General features: G+C 41.2%; 1 protein-coding gene across 1 annotated transcript in view; it reads right to left on the bottom strand.

The window, feature by feature from the left end:
• LOC137287725 (multidrug resistance-associated protein 1-like) overlaps positions 1-22,088 on the bottom strand; it is a 29,619-nt gene extending 7,531 nt beyond the window's left edge. The window contains exons 1-20 of the mRNA XM_067820112.1: positions 22,080-22,088; positions 21,355-21,419; positions 20,642-20,770; positions 18,967-19,176; positions 18,186-18,363; positions 17,147-17,467; positions 15,984-16,121; positions 14,958-15,104; positions 14,339-14,423; positions 12,907-12,973; positions 11,993-12,119; positions 10,827-11,003; positions 10,331-10,498; positions 9,544-9,706; positions 4,921-4,966; positions 3,821-3,902; positions 3,043-3,292; positions 2,413-2,723; positions 1,475-1,674; positions 584-710 (exon numbers count right to left, since the gene is read on the bottom strand). Coding sequence (XP_067676213.1) covers positions 584-710; positions 1,475-1,674; positions 2,413-2,723; positions 3,043-3,292; positions 3,821-3,902; positions 4,921-4,966; positions 9,544-9,706; positions 10,331-10,498; positions 10,827-11,003; positions 11,993-12,119; positions 12,907-12,973; positions 14,339-14,423; positions 14,958-15,104; positions 15,984-16,121; positions 17,147-17,467; positions 18,186-18,363; positions 18,967-19,176; positions 20,642-20,770; positions 21,355-21,419; positions 22,080-22,088 — 3,000 coding nt within the window. The remainder of the gene's footprint in view (positions 1-583; positions 711-1,474; positions 1,675-2,412; positions 2,724-3,042; positions 3,293-3,820; positions 3,903-4,920; positions 4,967-9,543; positions 9,707-10,330; positions 10,499-10,826; positions 11,004-11,992; positions 12,120-12,906; positions 12,974-14,338; positions 14,424-14,957; positions 15,105-15,983; positions 16,122-17,146; positions 17,468-18,185; positions 18,364-18,966; positions 19,177-20,641; positions 20,771-21,354; positions 21,420-22,079) is intronic.
• Between the last annotated feature and the right edge of the window lie 1,895 nt (positions 22,089-23,983).

Below are 23,983 nucleotides of genomic sequence, written 5' to 3'. Positions count from 1 at the left end.
ATAAGTTCATCACACCGCTCTATCTCTCCATAAGTTCATCAAACCGATCCATCTCTCCATACGTTCATCACACCGATCCATCTTTCCAAAAGTTCAGCACATCTCTCCATAAGTTCATCACACCGATCCATCTCTCCAAAAGTTCAGCACTCCGATCCATCTCTCCAAAAGTTCATCGCACTTCTCCATCTCTCCATAAGTTCATCACACCGATCTATCTCTGCATAAGTTCATCAAACCGATCCATCTCTCCATAAGTTCATCACACCGATCCATCTCTCCAAATGCTCATCACACTTCTCCATATCTCCATAAGTTCATCACACCGATCCATCTCTCCATAAGTTCATCACACTTCTCCATCTCTCCATAAGTTCTTCACACCGATCCATCTCTCCATAAATTCACCACACCGATCCATCTCTCCAAAAGTTCATCATACCGCTCTATCTCTCCAAAAGTTCATCGTACTTCTCCATCTCTCCATAAGTTCATCACGCCGATCCATCCCTCCATAAGTTCAGCACACCGATCCTTCCGTTCATAATTTCACTGATAATCTATATAAACGTTCCTTTCCCACCTCATATGCAAAGGACAAAGCAAGCCCCATCACACCACTGCTGACAGCATCCCCTTCAAGGAAGATCAACAACGCTGTCGATGCAAGGATCACGTGGCAAACGAAGCTTAGGCGCATGCTCAGCCACCTGCAACGAACATCGCAGTCTTCAAAAAGTAGGTTTACAAACTCAGACCTCTGCCGTATGCATCATTGACATTTCATCGACCGTTAGCGCGAAGTAACTCGCGTGAGATTTACCAAGTTTTGTCGAGAGTGTGACACAAGTAACAAAGGCGAATGCTCTGGGTTCTTCAGGACGTGTAGTGTCTGATTCATTGAGATTTTCAGAGATCTACATACTCTGAAACAAAGAAAACAAACTTGCACTTAAAACAAAATTGGTTTTGTTTCTCCCTCGGAGCGCTCGTCCAAAATAATGAAATGTGAGTTTAGTTTTTAGCAGTATTCCAGTTATTGCAGGAGGTCCGTTAATAATGGAGGCTGGACCAGATAATACGGTGGTCAACATCATGAGCACCGATCAACGCAATTGGGATACGATGACAAGTCAACCAAGTCAGCGAGCCTGCCCACAATCTAATCCGCATCTTCATGGTTCCCAACGCAGGGAAATACCGTATGGTGACAGCATAAAAATACACCATCAACTCTGATTAATTTGGTTTCTCAAATTAAAAAAAACAAAACAAAGAAAAGAAACAAAAACGAAACAAAATCAACCAAAACTATTGTCTGCTCATTACACACATAAACACTCGTGGGGACACGGACAGACACTGACCATCCGATCAAGTTAGTCGCCTCTTACGACATGGGTTACTGAAGATCAACCCTGTCCTAAATCCTCACCGGTCCTTCATGCAGGTATACCATATAAGAATGTGTTACCTGTTTGATATAAAGTTGTAGTAGTTAAACTTCATGTGCGTCTCAGCCAATCGAATGAACCGAGTTGCAAATCTCTCCTGATCATTGAAGGCTCTGATCAGCTCTACTCCCTGAGAAGTTTCGCTGAAGAAGCTCAATACACTGGATAGCGACTTGACGTAGGCTCGCTTCAGCTGACGTGACGTACTGATGAAATATCTCTAAGAAACAAAATATTTAATATTGATTTCGAAAGAGGAAAAATCCTAAATATTATTTCTTTTATGTCTTTTTGCTAATTTGTGTAATACACATTAACGCATGCTCATTTCTGTTTAGGAGCGGTGGGGCAGCCTAATGGTTAAAGCGTCCGCTCATCACGTTGAAGTCTCGGGTTCGATTTCCCACATGGGTACAATGTGTAAAGACCATTTCTGGTTTCCCTCGCCGTGATATTGCAGTAATATTGCTAAAAGCGACATAAAGCCATACTCACTCACTCACTCATTTCTGTTTAAGTATGTGTTTATTTACGTGTTTCGCAATGGCGAGAAAATATAACTGGAACAAACGATGGCAACGTGAGAAAGATATGACATCATCCTCTTTCAGTCTGGAAAGACGTGATACTGTGATGACCCAACTTAGACAGTAGAATTTACAAAAGGCCTCATCAAATTGAACACCTAATACACACACTCACACTCACACTCACACACACACACACACACACACACTCTCTCTGTCTCTCTCTCACACTCTCCTATGATACATTCGCGTGTGGAGGCAATAGGAATTGGTAATATAGCGATCTAAATGACACAACCGAAATCTTCCAGGAAATACATCCTAGGACAGAAATGTAAGCCTGTCTGACAGATCTGTGGAGTATGGAGTAAAATGCGGTAACGACAAAGTCTCAGAGATACATTCAAGGTGAAACAAACATTTATACCTACCTGTATCACAATACAGAAATATATCAATGGAACGAGCAGAACCACCACTCCAGGGGCACTATAAAACACAATGCACATAGAGCACAAAGTCTGAAAGCATGAATCCATCCATATCTCAAAGATGAAGGGGAGCTCTTTATCGATGGTGTTTATGTCTTGTGAAAACCGATTGGTTATTCTTCCTAAAGGAGTTGTGTCAAAGAATTTGATTGGTGACTTCAACACAGTTTCCACCAATTTTGAATGTAACTTTCTTGAAGCAGACACCGTAAAGTTCTTGAGAACAACACTGTAGAACAGGACAAGCGCAGCTGAAAATAGAACAGATTGTAATTAGCAGTAAAATAAAGATGCCTTATGTCGCATTTGACAGAAATAGCACATACAAAAACGTGCACGCTATTTATGGAAACCACCATTTGAACAGCTTTAATAGTGCCACGTTGAATATATTTGCAAATGTGGTGTTCCAGGAATGAAAATTCAAGGCAAGTCAAATGTTTACCTGAAAATACACAAGCGAGAAAACAGGAAGCTGAGACAGCAAAGATCAGTTTTGTCACTGATTGGTCTCCATGTTGATAATAAACAACTAAAGACATATAGTGAAAACAATGAACACCTGCTGACCTTGGAGTATGCCTAGAGCAAAGTAGATGGCCAGGTACCAGGTGTTGGACGACTGACGCCCCTTCGTCATGTGTAAGGTAGAGTTATGGTGTTCAATGGAGTAGTGGCTACCCGTACCCTCGGCCCAAACACTCAGCCAGACGTTGGCCAAAGTTACTGTGACGTAATACAAGAAGTAGCTGCCTGCTATCAGCAACCAGTGAGTGGGACCAAAGGCGTCCAGGAACTTGGAGAACACGCTCATCCTCATCTGGAAGTAACACTCGCCAGTCACATACATTTTACTATGTATATTAAGACTCAAGGTACAAAATCATGTATGATTATCAAGTTAGCAACAAAGGCCTAGTTATAAATATTATAAAGAGATAATATATAAAAATCATTTAATCACTGTGACTTTAAAATATTCAAATTTGGGCACAGGGAAGACAATTTACACATACTTAATGTAAAAGTACAAGACATCGTACATTGTATTTGTGACTAGGCCTTGAAAAAATCGGGAGAAAAAGTGCTCGGTGTGTTGTATTTGAAAGTGAGGGGGGTGGGAGACTGGACAGAAAAGGCGCACAGTGTGTTGTATTTGACAGTGAAGGACGTGGTAGATAGAACAGAAAAGGTGCTCGTTGGGTTGTATTTGACAGTGAAGGACGTGGTAGATAGAACAGAAAAAGGTGTTTGGTGTGGTGTGTTTGACAATGAAGGGGTTCAATCATGTATTGTATTTGTCAGGCAAGGAGGAATGAAGGATGATGAACATACGTGAGCTACTCACTCCTCCCAACCCCACGCTCTCCTCCTCAATCAGCTTGCCCAGCTCCTTTTGTTCAGAGTCGTTTTTGTTAGAAGCAAGAATACTGAAACAATGTAAGTTGTTCATTGGTCACGGGGGTGACATGGATTGATGTACCCGCGATGTTTGTATATGTTCCCCGTGGGAACAACGTATTTATCTTACCGGACACCTCAATATTAATTTTGAACTGTTTATGGCATGGTTATCGGATCGTACACTTCAGCCAACCTGTGCGAATAAAACGATTCGAATCTTGCATGTTGCTGTTTTTCCTGTAGGTATTGTATTTATAAAGTCGCCGTGGTGTAATTCCCCATCTTAATATTTACATGGACTACATTTGAACGTTTGGTCAAATTTCTTGGTAGCCATCATTAGATTTTGCAGACGACACAAGAAGAACTGAGTTATCTCCTGTCCATCGATTTCCGTCCATCATGCTTGATATAAGCAAGTAATAAGCACGAAGTACCGAATGAGTTACCATTCGCAGCAGGGTACATTGAAATATAGCTCTCTTCTAAGTGCGGTACAATAAAAATAATAGGAGAGCGCCTAGCCAATCAGAAAACGACATTTATGTGTCAGGTGAGATAAATCGCATTGGACCTTTTTATTTTCTTTACTTTTTTTGTGCAATTTTTTTGGCAGTTGCACTTTGCCCTGTTCGCAAATAAACTATCGGAACAATGTCGTTTTCCATTTATATAAGGTTATACCCAATGGAGTCTGTATATATTGAGAATGGTTATTCTCTGCCATCAACATGCTGTATCTGGCTTGCATTCGGTGGAATGTCTCTGGTTGGTAGCTCTCTTGTGTTCTATATGCATTTGATTTGATCCAATGTGGTGAGACCACATGCAGGGCTATTTGACAAAAAACCCATATCATTATACTACTTCAGACAGAAAACAGGTTAATATTGTGTAATGTCCCCATGAAGCATACATATTATCTCAAGGCACTTTTCATCACATGAATGTCCTTGCTTGAAGCATTGGTAATTACACAAGTCAAGTTTTAGTCCTTTTTGACATTGTTAAGTACGAATGTAAACGAGTGAGATAAATAATTACCGCTTCTCATCTGCCGGCTTATTCTCGGTTTCCCACGATTTTGCATCTGAAATTATACATGGACCAGATGATATGACATGAAATCACAATGAAATGAACCACGACACAGGAGTATAATCAAATAACGCCCCAAACCCCCGAAACATACAAACAACAATGTTTGATGGCACTGTCGCACTTACGACCATTTTCTTCTTCAGACACATCTTATGAATCACAGTATGTGTGGTGTTTTGGTCATTTGCATTCCAAATTCCGCTTTCAAGTTGTACTTTTACATGTAACCAATATACGCATTTCGTTTCTGAGCTGGAGGGTTTGTTTTTTGGTGAAAGCTGAATTAAAGGGAACCACCTGTGTGGTCCAACGGACTGAGAAGGTGTTAGTCCTTTTCTTCTACATACACAGCATATTTGGCAACGAGGATGGGATTCGAACCCACGCGGGGAGACCCCAATGGATTTGGCGACGAGGATGGCGGCGTACAGTTTGTCGGAACCTCCGCCGTTTCTTGCAACCCCACGTGAGCCGCCTATACCTTGGACTCGGTGGATAGAGATGTTTGATAACTTTGCGGTGGCCAGTGGTATACCGGGGGACAAAGGGAAGCAAGCCCGTAAACGTGCTATATTGATACATTGTCTGGGAACTGAGGGGCAGCGAATCTTTAGAACTCTTGGTGAAACTTACACTTACTACGATACTGTAACTGTGTTACACAACCACTTTGTCCACCAACGTAGTATTATGATGGAGAGGTGGCATTTTCGTCATTGTGACCAGATGCCGGGAGAGAGTGAGTATTCGTCAGTTTGTCTTGGCTCTCACTGAACTCGCGTCTACATGTAAGTTCGGTTTCTTGACCAATGAACTAATTCGTGAGCAACTGATTGAAAAGACCACTTTCCAAAGAATTAGGGAGCGTTTATTAATGGAACCAGACACGTTGACGCTTGATAGGCCTGTTACGTTGCCCGTGCAGATTGAAGAGGCCATTGCGGAGGCGAAGGTGATTGAAAACCGGACACCGTCTTTGATCGAAAACAAAACAAGTGTACAGGTTGTAAAGAAACAATCTAGAAATCACGATAAGAGTAAAGTGAGGCAATCAGCTGTTACATCTGGACATTGCTATTGTTGTGGTTCTTCATCTCACTATGCTAAGGATAAAAACTGTCCCGCTATGGGAAAGAAGTGCAGAATCTGTGGTAAAGTTGGACATTTTGCTAGAATGTGTAAATCAAAAAGTTTAGTCAAGATGGTGTCAAATAGTGATTCTATGGACAAGGATTATCCTCACACTGAAGTGTATTCTGTGAAAGCCGAAGCAGGACAATTTAAAACTTGTCAAGTGAACGAGAAATATCCATCAGTCTTCTCCGGATATAAAGGGGTATGTGCATAAGCCTAGGGTGAATCCAAATGTTGCTCCGGTGTCACAAAAGCTGCGCCGAATTCCTCTCTCTGTACGGGATGAAGTTGCTACTGAACGTAGAAGGCTAGAAAGCCAAGGAATCATTGAAAAGATCAATTCTTCACCCTGGATCTCCAACCTAGTAATTGCTAGACGTAAAACTGGTGAGATACGTCTGTGTGTTGACTTAAAGGAGGTTAATAAATGTGTGTTTCCGGATAAATTCCCATTACCGACCCTGGAAGAACTTGCCTCTGGATTTCATGGATCTACAGTTTTCTCAAACCTTGATCTAGGCCGTAGCTATCTCCAAGTGAACTTGAAGGAAGAATGCCGCTACCTGACTGCATTCATCACTCATGAGGGTGTGTACCAGTACTGCCGTATGCCCTATGGACTCTCCTCAAGTCCTAGTGCTTTTCAGAAGATTTTATCAAGCATTTTATCAGGCATTAAAGGTGCACCAAACCAAATTGATGACATTGTGGTACATGGTAAAGATCAATAGGAGCATGATTATAGACTAGACATGGTGCTTCAGAGGCTTGATCAACATAACGTCACTGTGAGCGCAGATAAATGCACATTTTCTGCTAGTGAAATTGACTTTCTTGGATACAGGGTGTCAGCTAGCGGTATCCTGCCTACAGTCTCGAACGTGAAGGCAATTGTTGACTTGAAGAAACCTGAGACCCGTGCAGAGCTTTTGTCGTTTCTTGGTGCTGCAAACTTCTACCTCAAGTTTGTCCCAAACTTTGCTGACAAAGCCGAACCACTTCGTAAACTGCTGCGGAGGGATGTCCCATGGGAATGGGGTGACTCTCAAGCGCAGTCATTTGAAGGTCTCAAGCATGACATTGCATCTCCGCCAATTCTTGCTCATTTTGACCCGACGGCGGACACATTTGCGTCTGCGGATGCTTCTGGTATCGCTGTTGGAGCGGTGCTGAGTCAAATGATCCATTGGGAAGAACGACCTGTCGCCTTTTGGTCTAGGACTCAGACTGAAACAGAAAGGAAGTACTCGACAGGGGAGCGTGAATCCCTTGCTTGCATATGTGCTTGTGAACACTGGCATATCTACCTGTTTGGTAGGAAGTTTGTCCTACTGTACTGATCATCAGGCGCTGCCCACTCTACTAGCGACATCGGGATCAGGTCATCGGCCATTGAGGATAATTTATACAGGTGGTCGGATCGTCTTCACCAGTACAACTTTGATGTGCAGTATGTCACTGGGAAGAACAATCAGGTACCGGATATGCTAAGTAGGCTCGTCAAGGACGAGATTTCACCGGCAGCGGAGGATCTTTCTCAGGAGGAGGAGAACAGAGTTGTGTCAGTTCTGTTAGATTCTCTTGACCAGCTCGTTACTCCTGCAGAGCTCAAGGAGTGCTCAAAGTCTGATGACACCTTGTGCACACTGCGGGAATTCATTGAACAGGGTTGGCCAAGTAGGTGTCTTGAGAAGTTTGCTGTATATTACAAGATGAAGGATGAACTATTTATGTTTGACTCCTACTGCGTCGGACGGGGATATCGAGCTGTTATCCCCGAGTCTCTTAGACAGAGAGTCTTGAATATGGCCCATAAGGGTCACCCAGGCATTGTGCGTACAAAACAGAGGTGTATAGAATCTGTTTGGTGGCCTGGCATTGACCGCCAAATAGAACAGTTTGTGAGGGATTGTGAGCCTTGTGTACTCAGTGAAAAGTCCTTGAAGCCAGCGACTCCGCCAGCGCAGTCCATTCCGTGGCCTAAACAGCCATGGCAACAGTTGCAGATCGACATCTTTGGCGAAGTCCAAATTGTTCCTCAGAACAAGAGATTTTTAGTCGTGGTTCATGACTTACACTCCAAGTGGCGAGAAATCGCTGCTACTGGCACTGTCACGTCGGAAGTTGTGATAGACATTCTCATTAAACTCTTCACTTGTTGGGGTGTACCAGAAGTCATTATTTCGGACAACGGTCCACAGTTCACTTTGCACGTTTTCAAGGAATTTCTGGACAATTTGGGCATTGAACATCGTTTGACGTCACGATATAACCCTCAAAGTAATGGTGGAGTAGAGAGATTCAACAGAGCGATTAAGGAAGGCCTGAAATCAAATATGGCGGCTGGAAAATCCTTCAGTCAAGCAATCCAATCAATTCTGTTAAACTACAGAGCAACAGCTCATGGCCTAACACACAGAACTCCCTCGGAGCTTATGTTGGGAAGAAACATTAAGTTGCCACTTGACAGACTTCGCCCTAGCAAGTCGTCAAACAATCCTGACGTTCTGGCTAGAGATATTGACAACAGACGGAAGAAGTCTGAAAGTTACACTGACATTGCCCGTAAACCTTCAACCCCGAAGTTCCAACCGGGTGATTGGTTCGAACTTCAAGACCAGTTTGAAGTCACAAGCTGAGCTCAAGTCTGATAAAATAGACAGATGAAACGCCGGTTAGGGAAGTATTCCTATCAGCTACACGATGGTACCTGTTGGAATGCCCGACGTCTCATTCCTGCTAGAGGCCAGCCATCATCACTTGATTCAGTTGTCGATGTGCTTCCTGCTGATGAGACTCGACCCCAGAGAACTCGCACACCTCCGGTCTACTTGTCTGCGTATGATTGCACTTGAACTTTTGAAAGAGGGGAAATACGTGGTGTTTTGGTCATTCGCATTCCAAATTCCGCTTTCAAGTTGTACTTTTACATGTAGCCAATATACGCATTTCGTTTCTGAGCTGGAGGGTTTGTTTTTTGGTGAAGGCTGAATAAAAGGGAACCACGTGTGTGGTCCAACGGACTGAGAAGGTGTTAGTCCTTTTCTTCTACATACACAACAGTATGTAATCCCTGCATGTATATTCTCAATCAAATAGTTCGGGAGAAAGACTTTTAAATTGACCAAATTCATTTCTTTTGTACAGAAATGCAATAGTTTTCAGACACTCAACTATCAAGCCGTTGAACAAAACAACCACTGAAAAAACAGAAACTTAATCTTACTGATTAAGAGAACGAATGTCAATATGTGGATGAACAACTTCTTTATTACATTGACAGAGGCGTCTTGTGTAGCTTCTGACACCGTTATCAAGCAAGATGAGACTATCTCAATATAATGTAAAATCCTTGCTGCAAGAACGCCTAAATGTTTCTCGAAGACGTTAACCTTACTTTGATGATAGCCATAAGAACTGGTTGGTTCTTACCAATATCTGCTACAGGTGAGGAGGACACCACCTGCTTCAGAACACTGTTCCTGGACATGAGTTCCTCATAAGATCCCCTCTCCTGGACACACTTGTTGCTGATGACCAGGATCGTGTCCACTCTGGACAGCACGGACACGTTGTGGGTCACCAGGACACGTGTCTAAAACATGGTACTGAATTACCATGTTGATGTATTGGTACATATAGCTATATTCACATCGTTAAAATTTAGTAGGTGCTTCAAGAACACATTTCGTAAGCATGACATCTGGTTAACAATATGACGCTGATAGACTATCAGTAAGAAGAACTTGAAGAAGGATTTAGGGTTCACATCGAGATCAACTGTATGCTAGTATCTGTTATCTTTAATTTGTTTGATGTTTAACGACACACTCAGCAATATTAAAGCTCTATGCAGGCGATTTTAAATGACTCAGTCTGGACCAGACACTCCAATAATCAACTGCATAAACATTGATCTACGAAACTGAGTTTCGATAGCATGTGTCAACCAGGTCGGTGAACCCGAACACATGATCTTGGTAGTCATATTTTACTACAAGCATGGGATGCTGAATGAGTTGCCGATCCCGGTAGTCGTATTTTACTTACAAGCATGGCGTGCTAAAGACTAATCTCTGCCAAAAGATTTAGATTACGCCAGGTGCGTCTGTCAGATAGTTATGGCACCCGGTGTTGGCGGGAAAGATGAGCATATGTTGCTCGTGTGGGGCCACGGTCATATATTGGTGTGCCTTATGAGTGGCACACACCCACTTACTTTGTCACTTAGTCGTCCCTTGTTACTAATAACGTTGTCAAAGATATGTTTCCCAACATGACTGTCCACAGCACTGAGAGGGTCATCAAAGAGATAGATGTCAGCATCCTTGTAGACAGCTCTGGCTAGAGACACTCTCTGCTTCTGTCCTCCACTCAAGTTGATACCCTGTTGAAAAGAGAGGAAACAAATACAAGACCAACAACACAATGGACAGATCTGGCTTGAGATACTCTGTTTTTGTCCTCCTCTCAAGTTGACACCCTGGTGACAAGATAAGAAACAGACATAAGATCAACAACACAGTAGTTATCTCTGGCTTGTGATGCTGTCCGTTTTTGTCCTCCTCTCAAGTTGACACCCTGGTGATAAGATAGGAAACAAATACAAGACCAACAACACAGTCTGTTAAGTCAAGTCTTGTATCCCAAGGACTTTGGTTATAAAGACGTTATATAAATATCCTGTAATAATGAATATTCATTGTTCCTCGTACCTTCTCTCCGATTTCTGTCTGATCTCCTCCAGGGAGTAATTCAAGATCCGGTCCAAGTGCGCATGCCTCCAGAACAGCGCTATAACGTTCTTTGTCGAAGGGGGCTCCGAACAGGATGTTCTGCTGCAAGGTATCGTTTTGAATCCAGGCTTGTTGGGGGACATACGCAATGCTGCCCTACGTTAAAAAATCATATATTGCCATTACACGACATATTGGGAACCGATCATATTTTCATCTGCTACAACAAACAAATGACCATAAAGTTGCATCAGAAAACGAATACATTGTTCTTGTGTAATATTGGGATCGATTTAGCAATATTATATCCACTGGCAAACACAGATAAGTTGAACCGACGCAGAGAACTTGTTTACGAGAAGTATGCAGTGCACGGCAATGAGCAACCCTTTTGGTTTGTGAAAAGGAGAGCAGATGTAGACGAGTACGTGTGCAGTGCATGAAGATGAAACCGATTCCGGGAGTAGCTAAAAGCATCGCACTGCACTTCATCGCGGACAACCTGGCTCCCCGTCACTTACAATTGCATGCGCAAGTGGGCGTCACTAATACATGCTAATGCGGGTCAATTATCAGGATGGTGTTCAACTTATTTTTGTTTGCCAAATCCTAAAGTCAAGAATGTTAGTATCATCAATGACCTTTGTCTTGCCGTATGAACACGTCGAAGTTCCACAGAGCATGCTAATAACAGCTGGATAACAAATATTAAACATCACAGGGGATAATTATTCTAAATTAAATGTGATCGTGATATCACGACGTCGTCATCAGTTGCATGTTGAATTCCAGTCAAACGGAATCAACATACAATTCATGGCGGTAGGTGTCAGTTTAAGTTGAAGTCGCTTTTTTCAATATTCCAGCAATTTCACGGCGGAGAACACCAAAATGGCCTCCACACATTGTACCGATGTGGAGAATCGAACCAAGATCTTCGAATCCTTTAACCACTTTGCTAACCCACCTCAAGGCGACGTGATATCATGATAACATTAGAATAATTATCAGTAATAGTGTTATCCTTATATCCAGCAGTTATTAGGATCGGATGTTCCGTAATCACATTCGGTATAATACCAGTAATTAAAAGTACATGCTCCTTGACAGAAACTGATTGGTAACCACGGACATAAACGCCGTACCTGCACGTCTGTAGTGCCATCAATGACGACCATTTCCCTCAGAATGGCGTTTATCAGCGACGACTTCCCTTCCCCTACCTGTCCAACAACCGCCACCAGGCCTCCCCTCGACATACTTACTGAAATACTGACGTCAGCAGAAAATTAGCATATAGTCGTATTTTGAATTTACACCTAACAATTCCTTTATTGCTATTCTTCCTTGTAACCACAGGTGCCCTATTCACTGAAAACACGAAGGCAGTCGAGGGAGAGTTGGTTTTTATTAAAGGGATTCAAACATTCTCTCGTGTCAGCATGCCATGTGAAGAGACCACGAGCTTAACCGAACAAACCAGGAATATAATTTAAATATTAAGTAGAACATCATAGGTTTGTGAAACATACAAGGGAAGCAACTCTGCACAACAACTGTAATTTTGAACAATCTTATTACCTTTGACAACTAGCAAGATATCAAAATAGTAACGATTATATTTTTATTTAATTTATATGAGGTAACTGAAGACCTTGAGCGTGTAGCGGACGTAAGGCCATCCAACAGTTCTTAGTTTGACTGGATGGTGCTAATCGAGAGTGAGTGGGTTTAGTTTTACGCCGCACTCGGCAATATTCCAGCCATAAGGCGGCGGTCTGTAAATAATCGAGTTCGGACCAGACAATCAACAGATCAACAGAATGAGCATCGATCTGCGCAGCTGGGAAGCGATGAAATGTGTCAACCAATCAGCGAGCCTGACCACCCGATCCCGTTAGTCGCCTCTTATTACGACAAGAATAGTCGCCTTTGGGGGCAAGCATGGGCTGCTGAAGATCTATTCTACCCCGGATCTTCAGGTTCTGGTGCTAGCATATGGTAAATATTCAGAAATACATAATTTCAGTTACATATTCATAGCAAAGGATATACATACTCTTTTAGGACTGGTGGTATTGCTTTGTCCCATGAAAATGTTCCTCGTTTTATTTGAATAGCAAAATCTGCAAAGAAAATGACGTTCTCTGATATGAATTCTTCGTCTTTGAAAATTAGAATTGAAGATGAGTAAAAAAGTCAATGCGTCTTTGGACAGCACTTGGATTAAATACTTCTTTTGGCTATCATGATTCTGGCACAACTGAGAGACACAAAACTCTACAGCGATTACTTTGTCTTAGATGGCAAGGCCATTCATCTCTTGTACACTCGTCCACTTTTTACTGTACTTTTACAACTGTTTTAAATTTCTCCGTGATATTAATCTCAGAAATTTCGTCGTTATTATTAACCAGATATAAATGTTCTTCACATGAGCTTATGATCGAGAAGGTAGACATTTTAACATTCCAAGAGAAAACAGATTGTGAATGTGTGCATTAAATGTAACCGAAGATGAATTCCACCTTTTGCGTTACGAATATCTACCGTAATGGTACCGTGCATATCCGTATACTATTAAAATATGTTTGTTAATGAACTGTAACGATACAACTTACATTCGCAAACTTGGTAAGAATTTCAACCATGCTTTTGTACATGGCAATCAACGTCTGCATTATGATTGTATGCATGTATTGCTACCTGACTTGGCCTGTGACCTCATCCGTATTGGGATAAGAGGGATTTGACAAGCCCTTTCCTCACTGTAGGCAACACCATTAGGCATGTTTCCTGACTACAACACTGCACCATTGTAACAGATATTCAAACATTCTGAACAGTAATACAACACTTAAGTCTACAGTACCGATGATATCCACAGAATCGTTTTGGATGTCGTCAGACTTTGAAGATGTAACGGGACATAAGATCACCCAAAAGATGCCATTCTTACTTTAAATATCAGCCTGAGTTAACGTCTTCAGTCACTTGGACAAGGTGTCTGATCTCGAGCCACGGGACTAGAAAGTTTCATGGCCGCTACAATGACGCCCAAACGTTGGACTGAGCACCATCATTGTGTTCTTGGCAAATATGTCTCAGCACTCAACTCATGCGAGTTATGGGCGTGGTATGATCTCACATATCATCCTTACACTGTCATCTTGCTGGTCTGTGACCTCTTTGGTCATGTGAGCAAAGTATCCGACATCGGATAAGAAGGCTGGAGTTGGGAATTAGTTTTGAACATGTTATGGCCGCTTCGAAGAGACCCCTTTGGGAACAATGTCATTTTAGTTAAAAGGCGGGTCTACTTTGGGTTCGACAACCAAGTCCTCATCATGATCTCTAAATTTAATGAGAAAGATGAAACTGTAAAACTTCTTTACAATCAGTACAGAAATTGTCATCCTTTAGTTTATGTCATCATGTTTTCCGGCCCCTCAATTCCTGTCAATTCGTACTGCGTTGTCGTCATCACTTACCTGTATATGTCCTGTGTTCATGGGGATGCTGAGGCTTTTCATCCTCTAGAAGAAACTGTTGTATCCTACCAACATGAGTTTGAAGCTGTGGGTGAAGATGGAGAAGTAACCGTTAATCAAAAACATATATGGTGGTGTGTGGCCCTGTGCACTGAGCTCTATAACAATTTGGTAGGTGTTAAGCAATGTTGGACGCCTAGTGTCCGTGGATGGGTGACTGTTGATAGCTTCTAGGACTGTCCTGCCTCACAGCGAAGCACACATGATACATGTGATCTCACCTTAGGCAAGTGAGTTTGTCAGAAGTTGCTTCTGTTCACCCAGTAGAAAATGGGTACCCGGTAAAATACGTCGTGAGACTATTTACCTTCTAACGTCTAACAGACAGCTTTGATTACCCGGGGTAATAATGATCAGATTGTGCGCTTTGAGCCTGGAAATGAACATTATCATTATTATTATGCGAGAATGTGAAAAATGAGTTGAATATGTCAGTGTTCGTAGATAGGTTTGACATAAACTTAGGATTTAAAGATATTTCACAAAAAAAGGAACTGTAACCAAACGGAAGTAACTGAACATATCACGGAGTATTATGTGTTGGTTTAGTTCCATTTACCCTTGCAAGGTCATGAAAGAAGTCTGGCGTCATGTTCAACCCTCGGCGGAGTATCTTTAGTAGTGAGACGGTGGAGAAGATGATGGCGGCATCTAGATGTACGTCGTCGTACCAAAATACATACACAGCCAGTGTCAGTGCCGATACCTGCAACATCACAAACATACACATCCATGTTCCTTAGTGAACTGAGCTGTGCGGAGCTGAGCTCAGCTGAGTAAGTGAGTGTGTTGAATCGAACTTGGGTCTCCGGTGTGACATGCGAACCCTTTAACCACTCGGCTACCCAACCGTCCTTCATATGAAATCAGATATATATTACACGTTTATATCGAAGCATACATGTTTTGACCGACAAACCGATCACTAAAAAGATTGCTAGTTAAACAGCTTCCATGCTTCGAGACAAGTTCGAGAAATACTTGTCGAATCCCAAATATGTTAACAAGGAAATCCATGTCTCTAATGAACAATGCGATGTTATCAGCTTCTTTGGAAACATGACTTACGACAAGTGTGTCTCTAGCTGTCTACCTCCAAAGTGGAAGCTTTTGACGGACATATATATCGGAGTAATATACGGACATTTATGTACTCAGATGTTATATAAATACCCTGAAATTCAAAAGAAGGTTCTTAGGTAACTGGAAAAAGAACGCTTCATTTCTCGTGATGCTGATGGAATATTCTCTATACTTATTTATACTTATTCGACTCACTTATCTAATAAACATATATTGCAAACACGCCAACATATTGCCCATGAAGATTCGGGTTAAACCCATGCTTGACGCAAGAGGCTTCTAACGGAATCGGGTGTTCAGATTCACTGACTTGCTTGACACCTGCCATCGTATCCCATGTAGTTCGATGTTCATGCTGTTGATCACTGGATTGTCTGGTTCAGATTCGATCATATTTAGACAGACATCATTAACCTGGAGCATCGCTGAATGTGGCGTTAAACAAAACAACAACAACGTAAACGTTATATTGGTGAGCACATGTCTACAATTCTGTACTTGCCATGAACGGAGCGACTGTAGTTGACAGCAGTAAAGGAATCTTTAACAGAAACACATCCGACAAAACCTCCAGCTCCTTGTCCCTCCTCTGCGTCACCCGTCCTCCGAAACACACCTCCCATGCGTGCAGCTTTATCGCCTTAAGAAAGAATTCAAAATAATTAACAAAACCAAAAACAAAAATAAACAACAGCCATCAGACAGTGTAGAATGAGTCAGAGAGTTTCGTTTTACTCCGCACACAGCAATGTTCCAGCTATATTAGGGCGGTCTGTAAGTAATCATGTCTGGCCCAGACAACCTAGTGATAAGCTTCTTGAACATCGATCCGCGCAATTGGGAACCGATGGCATATGTCAACGAAGTCAGAGAGTCTGAGCACCTGATCCAGGCAGTCGCCTCTTACGACGGGCATGGGTTACTGTGGACCAATCATAGCCTGTGTCTTCTCGGGTAGATAGTGTAGAAAGGACATGATAGTCAACGTGTGTTAATGTCGTTTAGAGCGGCGTGTTGCTCCTTACTATCCACGCCATGTTTAAGAAAAACATCTGATACATTTTGCAGTCCAGACAGTGTGGACGGGTCAGCGCCAAAGCCCCGCAGCAACGATGTAACGTGCATGCCCACTTTGTTTTGTTTTCTAAGATTGTGTCATTTAAGACGAGTATTTACACTAAGTTTGGCGTTGGTCTGTTTTCAGATCGGTAAGATACCATAATTAAATCATGAAATAAATTCTTTTTTTCTCCATATGCTTTGTCAGCTGCACGAAATCTTAAGAAATTAGTGGAACCTGGATCAACATTCAATTTGGACAGGAAGTATAAACGTTAACACACTTTGCAAAGCCAGGCATCTTATGAACCATTTCTCTTTATCACCACTCTTAATCATAACGCATGGGCCCCCTTACACGTGCATTGGGTGTCATTCTTCTGCGTAACTAAAAATACCAAAAAAATGAAAAATAAATTACTCTTTGTGTATTATTTTTAATACTTGCGCTAACTGATTACCCACCTACCCAATAACCCCCCAAAATGGCAATAAAAAAAATAATTAAAAATAATAAACAAATAAAAAATAAAATAATTTTAATCAAAAATACTCTACACGTGTTTATCAGTCTACATATTTATTAGATAAAGGCTTCTAATCTACCTTTATACCAGTTAGCACCTCTGTCAACAGCTTCATCCGACTATCCTGTTTCTCCATCCGGCTTTTAAGGAGCTTCTGCATTGCCCCAGCTATCTGGATATGGGTGATGACAAGAACAAGACTCCCGAATAGGGACAGGGTGGATGCGGGGCCCAGGAGAAGGAATAGCTGCACAAACACTACTACGATGTTGAGAGGGCTGAGAAAGGAAAATGAGACGTTGTTGAAGGCGAGGCCAGCTTCTGCAGCGTCCGTGGAAATAAGTGTCAACATCTTTCCTACTGGATAATTTTTCCGTCCCGAGGAAGACAGGCGGAGAGACTGAAAGTAGCAACAAAGAAAGGTTCAGTTCCACCAAGAATATTACACAAAACGTTTGGCTTCAGATGTTCTGAGTTTTCATACCTTGTAACATGGATCAATGTGGCGTAGGCATGAGAGAACCATTTATATTCTATGGCCCCAATTATACTCAGAGAACCAAACGCATGCTGCGATTGAGGAATATTATGTTTTAGTTGAATTTGAGCTCCAAGTATATTTTTCTTACACATTATGTACAACGTGTTGTTAGTTGAAACTGTAATGTTATTTGTTTGCTTCCGCATGTTCATGTTAAATTCCGCATTGTGTGTAATCCCCTCAGGGAAATGTACGTCAGAGACATTTGAACAAATAGCTGCCAGTGTAATGAATAAACATGTTTTTAAGAATCGCATTTGAACTTTGTCCAGAAAATTGTCCCATGGATAAATGACTGAAATAATGTCGATGGGACGGAAATTTCAACTGAGCTAATCTCATGATGGAACCTGTGAACAAATTTGTGATACCGACAAACCACATATTATGTTTTTTAATATACTGACGGAAAGTAATAAGGGAGCTCATAAAAGCACAAGTGTTCCTTTAACTTTTTTCAGATTTCTTCACAAGGTAGGCGATATAAAGCGTGTGAAGAAATCTGGAAAAAACAAAGGAACACTTGTCTTTTCATGTGATCCTTTATTTTTCTCTGTCAGTATATAACTAAATGTACCTTTTTAAATATGGCTGCCATTAGTAAATTCTGCGTTGACAGTTCTAGTTTGTTCCTCATGTAGATAAACTGTTGGTAGAAGATACTGTCCAAGACCTGAGTGAGGAACAGAGAGGCCACAAGGACGCCACCTTGCCACACCCCACCCCAAGGTTTCTCAACGTAGGAGATCAGTGTCCTGGAGCGAGGGATATAAAGATTATGTTTGACATCCAATGTGTACTATTTAACAGCGTGAACTTAATACTGCCACTATCATCATTGAATCGAAAACAGATTCTAAAAAGTACAACTGGAAGTGGGCTAGCCTATATGTTAATGCGTTCACTCGTCACGCCGAAGACTCACGGCATGAGTACTACGCTGTAAGCCCATCACAGGTGTTCCCTGTCTTGTTATTGCTGGTATCTTACAGACAACGCTGTAAAAAACAACTCCTTCACTACTGAGGGATTCAAACACCCGCCTTTAAACTACGGGGATAGCAATGAAACAGCTCTAAACATTGCCAACAGCTGAGTGACTGTATTGCAGTCTTTGACGCTTAAAAGGTCACAACAATTGCAACGATTTTGAAAAGTAGAGGTAAATATTACAAGTAATGAAAAATGAGAAATTTGGAATTACAACTGCTGACATTTGAAGGAAAACGTAAAGGATTACACCTAATGCTCTGAGAATGTACATATAGACAGGCAAACACCTACAATAGTGTTCACGTAGTATGACACTTGCTCGCTCGCTCGCTCACTCACTCACTCACTCACTCACTACACAGTACCTGAGATGTATGGGGGCTATCCACAGCAAGGAGAAGCAGAGCAAGTGAAGGAACTGGATGATGGAGAACCTCCATCTGAACGTCCTCAGTAAAGCCCATACAAGCGACGCGGTGTGTTTAGAAGAGGATCGAGGCCCGTTGTCAGGTGGGGATTTTTCGTGGTAGACGTGGCCGTTGGAGACGTGAGTAGTGTTCACGGCATCATAATATCTGGATAGCAGTGTTTAGAGGATATCAGATGTGTTCAATTGCAGAAATAATAACCGAATGACTTTTATCGTTCTTAGCCTGAAGTAAAAGTTAATCAGATCAAAAACATATTTTGTTATTGGCAAATGAGGCCAATTTTTGTTATTGATCGTTTTACAACTTAAAAGTATATCTGATATCTGTCGACCGTTAAAGGATGTTATATGCAGAAATTCAAAATAACAGTTGCATAAGCTGAAACGTGATGATTAAACGTGACCGGCATCGACGTCGTTGAATCGGGAGCACGACTGGCCCAGTCGTCGAAGGTGGCTTAGTTCACCTTGCAGATCATCTTGTGGCACGGCAGATCCCGGTTCGGCCCGTTTATATTTCTAGGTTAGTCAGCACCATACGAAAGCCCGTCAGTTTCATCAATGTGATTAGCTACTCAAAACTGGGGTTTTACTCCCACATTAAGCAGATATTCCAGGATATAACTGCAATGTAGCGGCGTTATACCCAACTCACTAACTCACTCCCCAACATGGGGAGTGTTTACAAAAACAATCTCACAACCCGCCAAATGGTATCATGTGTATGCCAGGGATGTGTCATAACTTCAAACACCTTCGCCTGATTTCAGTAATGGACACCATGTTGCTATGCAGAGATGAAGAAAAATCTATGGAATCCTAGAAGGAACATTAATTGTCGAGTTATCGACTTTCGTATGCAACCATACATTGGACATTGAATGAGGTAGTACTGAACTGTTTCGTTATCTAAAATACTTCTGTAAGCCTTTAATTCACAATGCCCTTGCCTGAGACGAGTTAAAACACCTTCTTATCTGCGTTAACGCCGACGAAGTTTAAAACGTTTGTTTACCACAGGACAAGTAGAGTACATGTGTCTACCTGTAGTTTCATTGAGCCATATATTTTACCAAGAGGCATGTATTGACGATGAAATGACAAACCAGTAATCTTTTGGAATGGGCTTGACGGAGTGAGTATCTGGCTGTGGTCTGTTGCAAGTCATCTTAGCAAGTGTGTCAGCTACTTCGTTCCCAGCTATACCAACATGTGCAGGAATCCAAACAATATCACAACTGATGCACATGGAATTTAGAACAGTATCAAGATACAAGATGTCGTATAGAATGTCACTGCGTGGAACTTGGACAACTGATTGAATTGCTTGTGTAGCTGGCAACGAATCAGTAACAATTACTGCTTCGTGTTCATTATCTTTTACCTATTTTAATGCTTGAAGTATGACTGTCCGTTCTGCTGCAAACACAGACAGATGATCAGTCAGTCTAAATCTGTTGGATAAACCAAGATCGGGAATATAAAAGACTCCATCAGCATAACCAGTTCTGGGATCCTTTGAAGCATCAGCGTAAATATGAGTAAAATTACTATATTTGGGGTGAATGTATAGGACATGGGGCTATTCGTGAGGAGTTATCGGCCCTTACCTTGCGGCGTGGAGCTCTTTCTCCCACTCCTTCTGAAACCGGGGGTAGGTAGAGTTGCAGGTGCAGGGTGGACATAGGTCAGGGATATCCTCACTGCTCAGAATCTTCCTACTACCAAGTTCTAGCAGGCTATCAAAACAAGGGAGACAACTCAAAACATCCATTTGTTGCTGTAATTCTTTCTTTTGTGTGTGTGTTGTACAATGCTTTCAATATTACAGCTATATTGCAGCAAATATTCGAGTCTGGACCAGATAATCCAATGGTCAACAGCATGAGCTTCTATCTACGCTATTCGGATATGATCTTGTTAGCCGGCTCTTACACCAACAGTTTTTGCTGAAGACCAATTCTAAATCTTATCTTCGAGATATACTATAAGTTTAAACCGGCGAAATCGTTAGGCCGGTTTACTGTTTCGAGAAATGTAACTATATTTCTCTGTACGGGAGATTTATTCATTTGTATACCTGTACATCCATACCATCTACTTACGTACCCTTACAACTGTACTACCATGCCATGCATGCTGCAGTACAACCGTACAACCAATCCATTTATTTAAATGTACAAACGGTATGGGTCATGGTCGTTTGTTCTGGTAGATTAAAAAAAACTAATTTCGCTATATCGTGTCTATGAAACATGTAGCCACGACAAAAGAAGCCTTAAAACCAAAGCGTTTATTTAAAGATAAAAGTACGATACGTTACCTGTTTGGCCATGTAAAGAAGATTCTTGACAGCCACGATGCATCGTTTTCTGGACAGGTGTTGGTCTAAAACGAAAGTAAATAAGGTGCAGAACATAAATGACAATGGTTGAAATGCGAAATGAAATAAACGATTATCTTTGCTTTGTTAAAAAAAGATGTAATGAACGATGGAAAAAACATCCACGTATATATATAATTTTATATTTTCGCGTGATTAACTGAAGTTGCGTATGATTAATTGAAATGGCGTATGATTAACTGAATGGTGTGTGATTAACTGAAATGGCGTATGATTAACTGAAATGGCGTATGATTAGTTGAAAGACTGCAAGGTTTGATGCTTCTTTACAACAATGTGTTTAGAAACTGAAGCATACTGACTAACTGGATCCGGTGGTCAGTTTGCTCACGTGGTTGTCACATGTCATATATATAATTCAGTTTTATGTACGTGTATAAAACAGGATAATGAATGTATGTATGTATGTATGTATGTATGTATGTATGTATGTATGTATGTATGTATGTATGTGTGTATGTATGTATGTATGTATGTATGTGTGTGTGTGTGTGTGTGTCTGTGTGTGTCTGTCTGTCTGTCTTTTGACCGTGAACACCACTCCCTTTAGCCAAAGCTCAAGTAGATGGTTGATAGTCTGAATTAGTGTGTTCAGATAATCATAACAAGTGATTACAGGTATTTATCACAAGTTCGCAACGTACACTGTTCATATCGACGAGGGCCTGTCAGAGATAACAGCAATACTTGATGATATATACGTTTGCCGACTGTTATAAATAACACACCGTGCACCTGAGAGTGTGCTGTTCCTTGACTGCGGGCATGTGTGTTCATTCAACGGAATAATAGTACACTGATATGTACTGTAAGTAAGTGAGTGAGTTCCGCGCTAGAAGTAATAGTCAATAACCCATGCTTGTCGTAAGACTAACGGATCGGGTGGTCTAGCTTGCTGACTTGGTTGACAGATGTCATCATATCCTAACTGCGTAGATCGATGCTTATAATGTCGATCACGGGATTTTCTGGTCTAAACTCGATTATTTACAGATAGCCTCCGTGTAGCTGAGATACTGGTGAGTGGTAAACAACAAACGTAAATTACAGTAATCGGATTTCCATAACCAAAGCATGACCGGTTCCAGGTTTAACATTTAAACAGTAAATGGCCAATTCGGTTCAGCAGCTCTAGACATTGAAATGGTATGACGTTTGTTGTTGTTTTTTTTTAAAAAATGTGCTGATGACTGTTATCTGTCGTTAAATGAATGAGTATTGTGTGCTAAATGGTGCGATATTTTTCATTTCGGAGTGTAAATAATTCATATGTATTATGATATGTATTATCATATGCATTATCATATGTATTATCATATGTATTATCATATGTATTATCATATGTATCTGAAGTTTCGAAAACAATGAAATCTCGTAAAAGTAAACGTTTATGTTTTTGTCTTCTCTTTAAACACTTGACAAAAAGCAGTCGCGTTTCTTTTGCCCTCACTGTATATTGCTATGAGTAGTCAAACCTATTTCACACATCAACAATCAAAGGTCTTCCACTATTCTAGTTAAAAAATGGATTGAAAAAAGGAAAACATATAATTAAAACTAAATCGAAAAAGAAGATAACAAAAGGTTTTTTGATACCACACTCCCCCTCATCAACGGTTTTCAACCAAACCTATAGTTTTCCTACAAGGCGCCAAATGCAGCATTTTTTCTAATTTCGGAATGAAACAAGATTGCACACAGATGCTCGAATGTTGTGAATTGTGAAAACGATTTTCGGGGGTGGAATCCCATCAACAAGACCTTCCGCCAACCCTATCACTGTTTTAGTGCCACTGAAATTCTACATGTCCCTCTGAAGCGGCGGTAACTCACTAACTCATCCTCTCATCTCCATGTTGAATCACATAGGTCACATCCCACGCGAACGCACACATGGTGACCTCATGCATCATTGTCGACATCCCGTCGCGACAGGACTATGCACAGACTCTCTGGCAAGCTGTTTTACAGTCCGACCAATGTAGTGATACAACCACTGGAATAACCTTGTTGGCGGAATGTTTGCCTCTGCCAAAGCTACTATACTGGAAGACTTGAGGGAGCCGAGTTAACAACTCATATATTTTTATATTTCAGGACTGAAAACCTTTGTTCGGTGTAATCAAAACTGAAGGTTCCCTTAAAATATTCTTTTATTGTATCTCCATACCTTCGATGAAAATTAGTGTTCAAATTTGTCTTAATGGTATGAAATATTATTTATTATATAAGTTTGAATTGTCATAGTATAAACAACATTCATTTATTCCTTCATTGTAACTTCAGGGTGGTTAAATCATTTAAAAAATACGGAATGTTTCCTTGACCTTATGAAAAAATAAAATTAATAAAGGTAGGGCATATAGCTGAACGATCGATATGTTCACCTGATATGTACTTAATATCATGAGTGCGCCCTCTACCCTTGACTTTATCTCTCAGGAGTTATTTTCGCTTGTGATATCAATTGACCGTTAAGCCTGTTAAAAGAACACGCTTAATTAAATTCAAGCTGAATTGTGTACGGAAATACGTTAGGAATAGTGTG

Source organism: Haliotis asinina, chromosome 6 (genome assembly GCF_037392515.1).
Source record: "Haliotis asinina isolate JCU_RB_2024 chromosome 6, JCU_Hal_asi_v2, whole genome shotgun sequence".
NCBI classification, from domain to species: domain Eukaryota; kingdom Metazoa; phylum Mollusca; class Gastropoda; order Lepetellida; family Haliotidae; genus Haliotis; species Haliotis asinina.
This window is presented reverse-complemented; position numbering and strand designations above follow the sequence as displayed.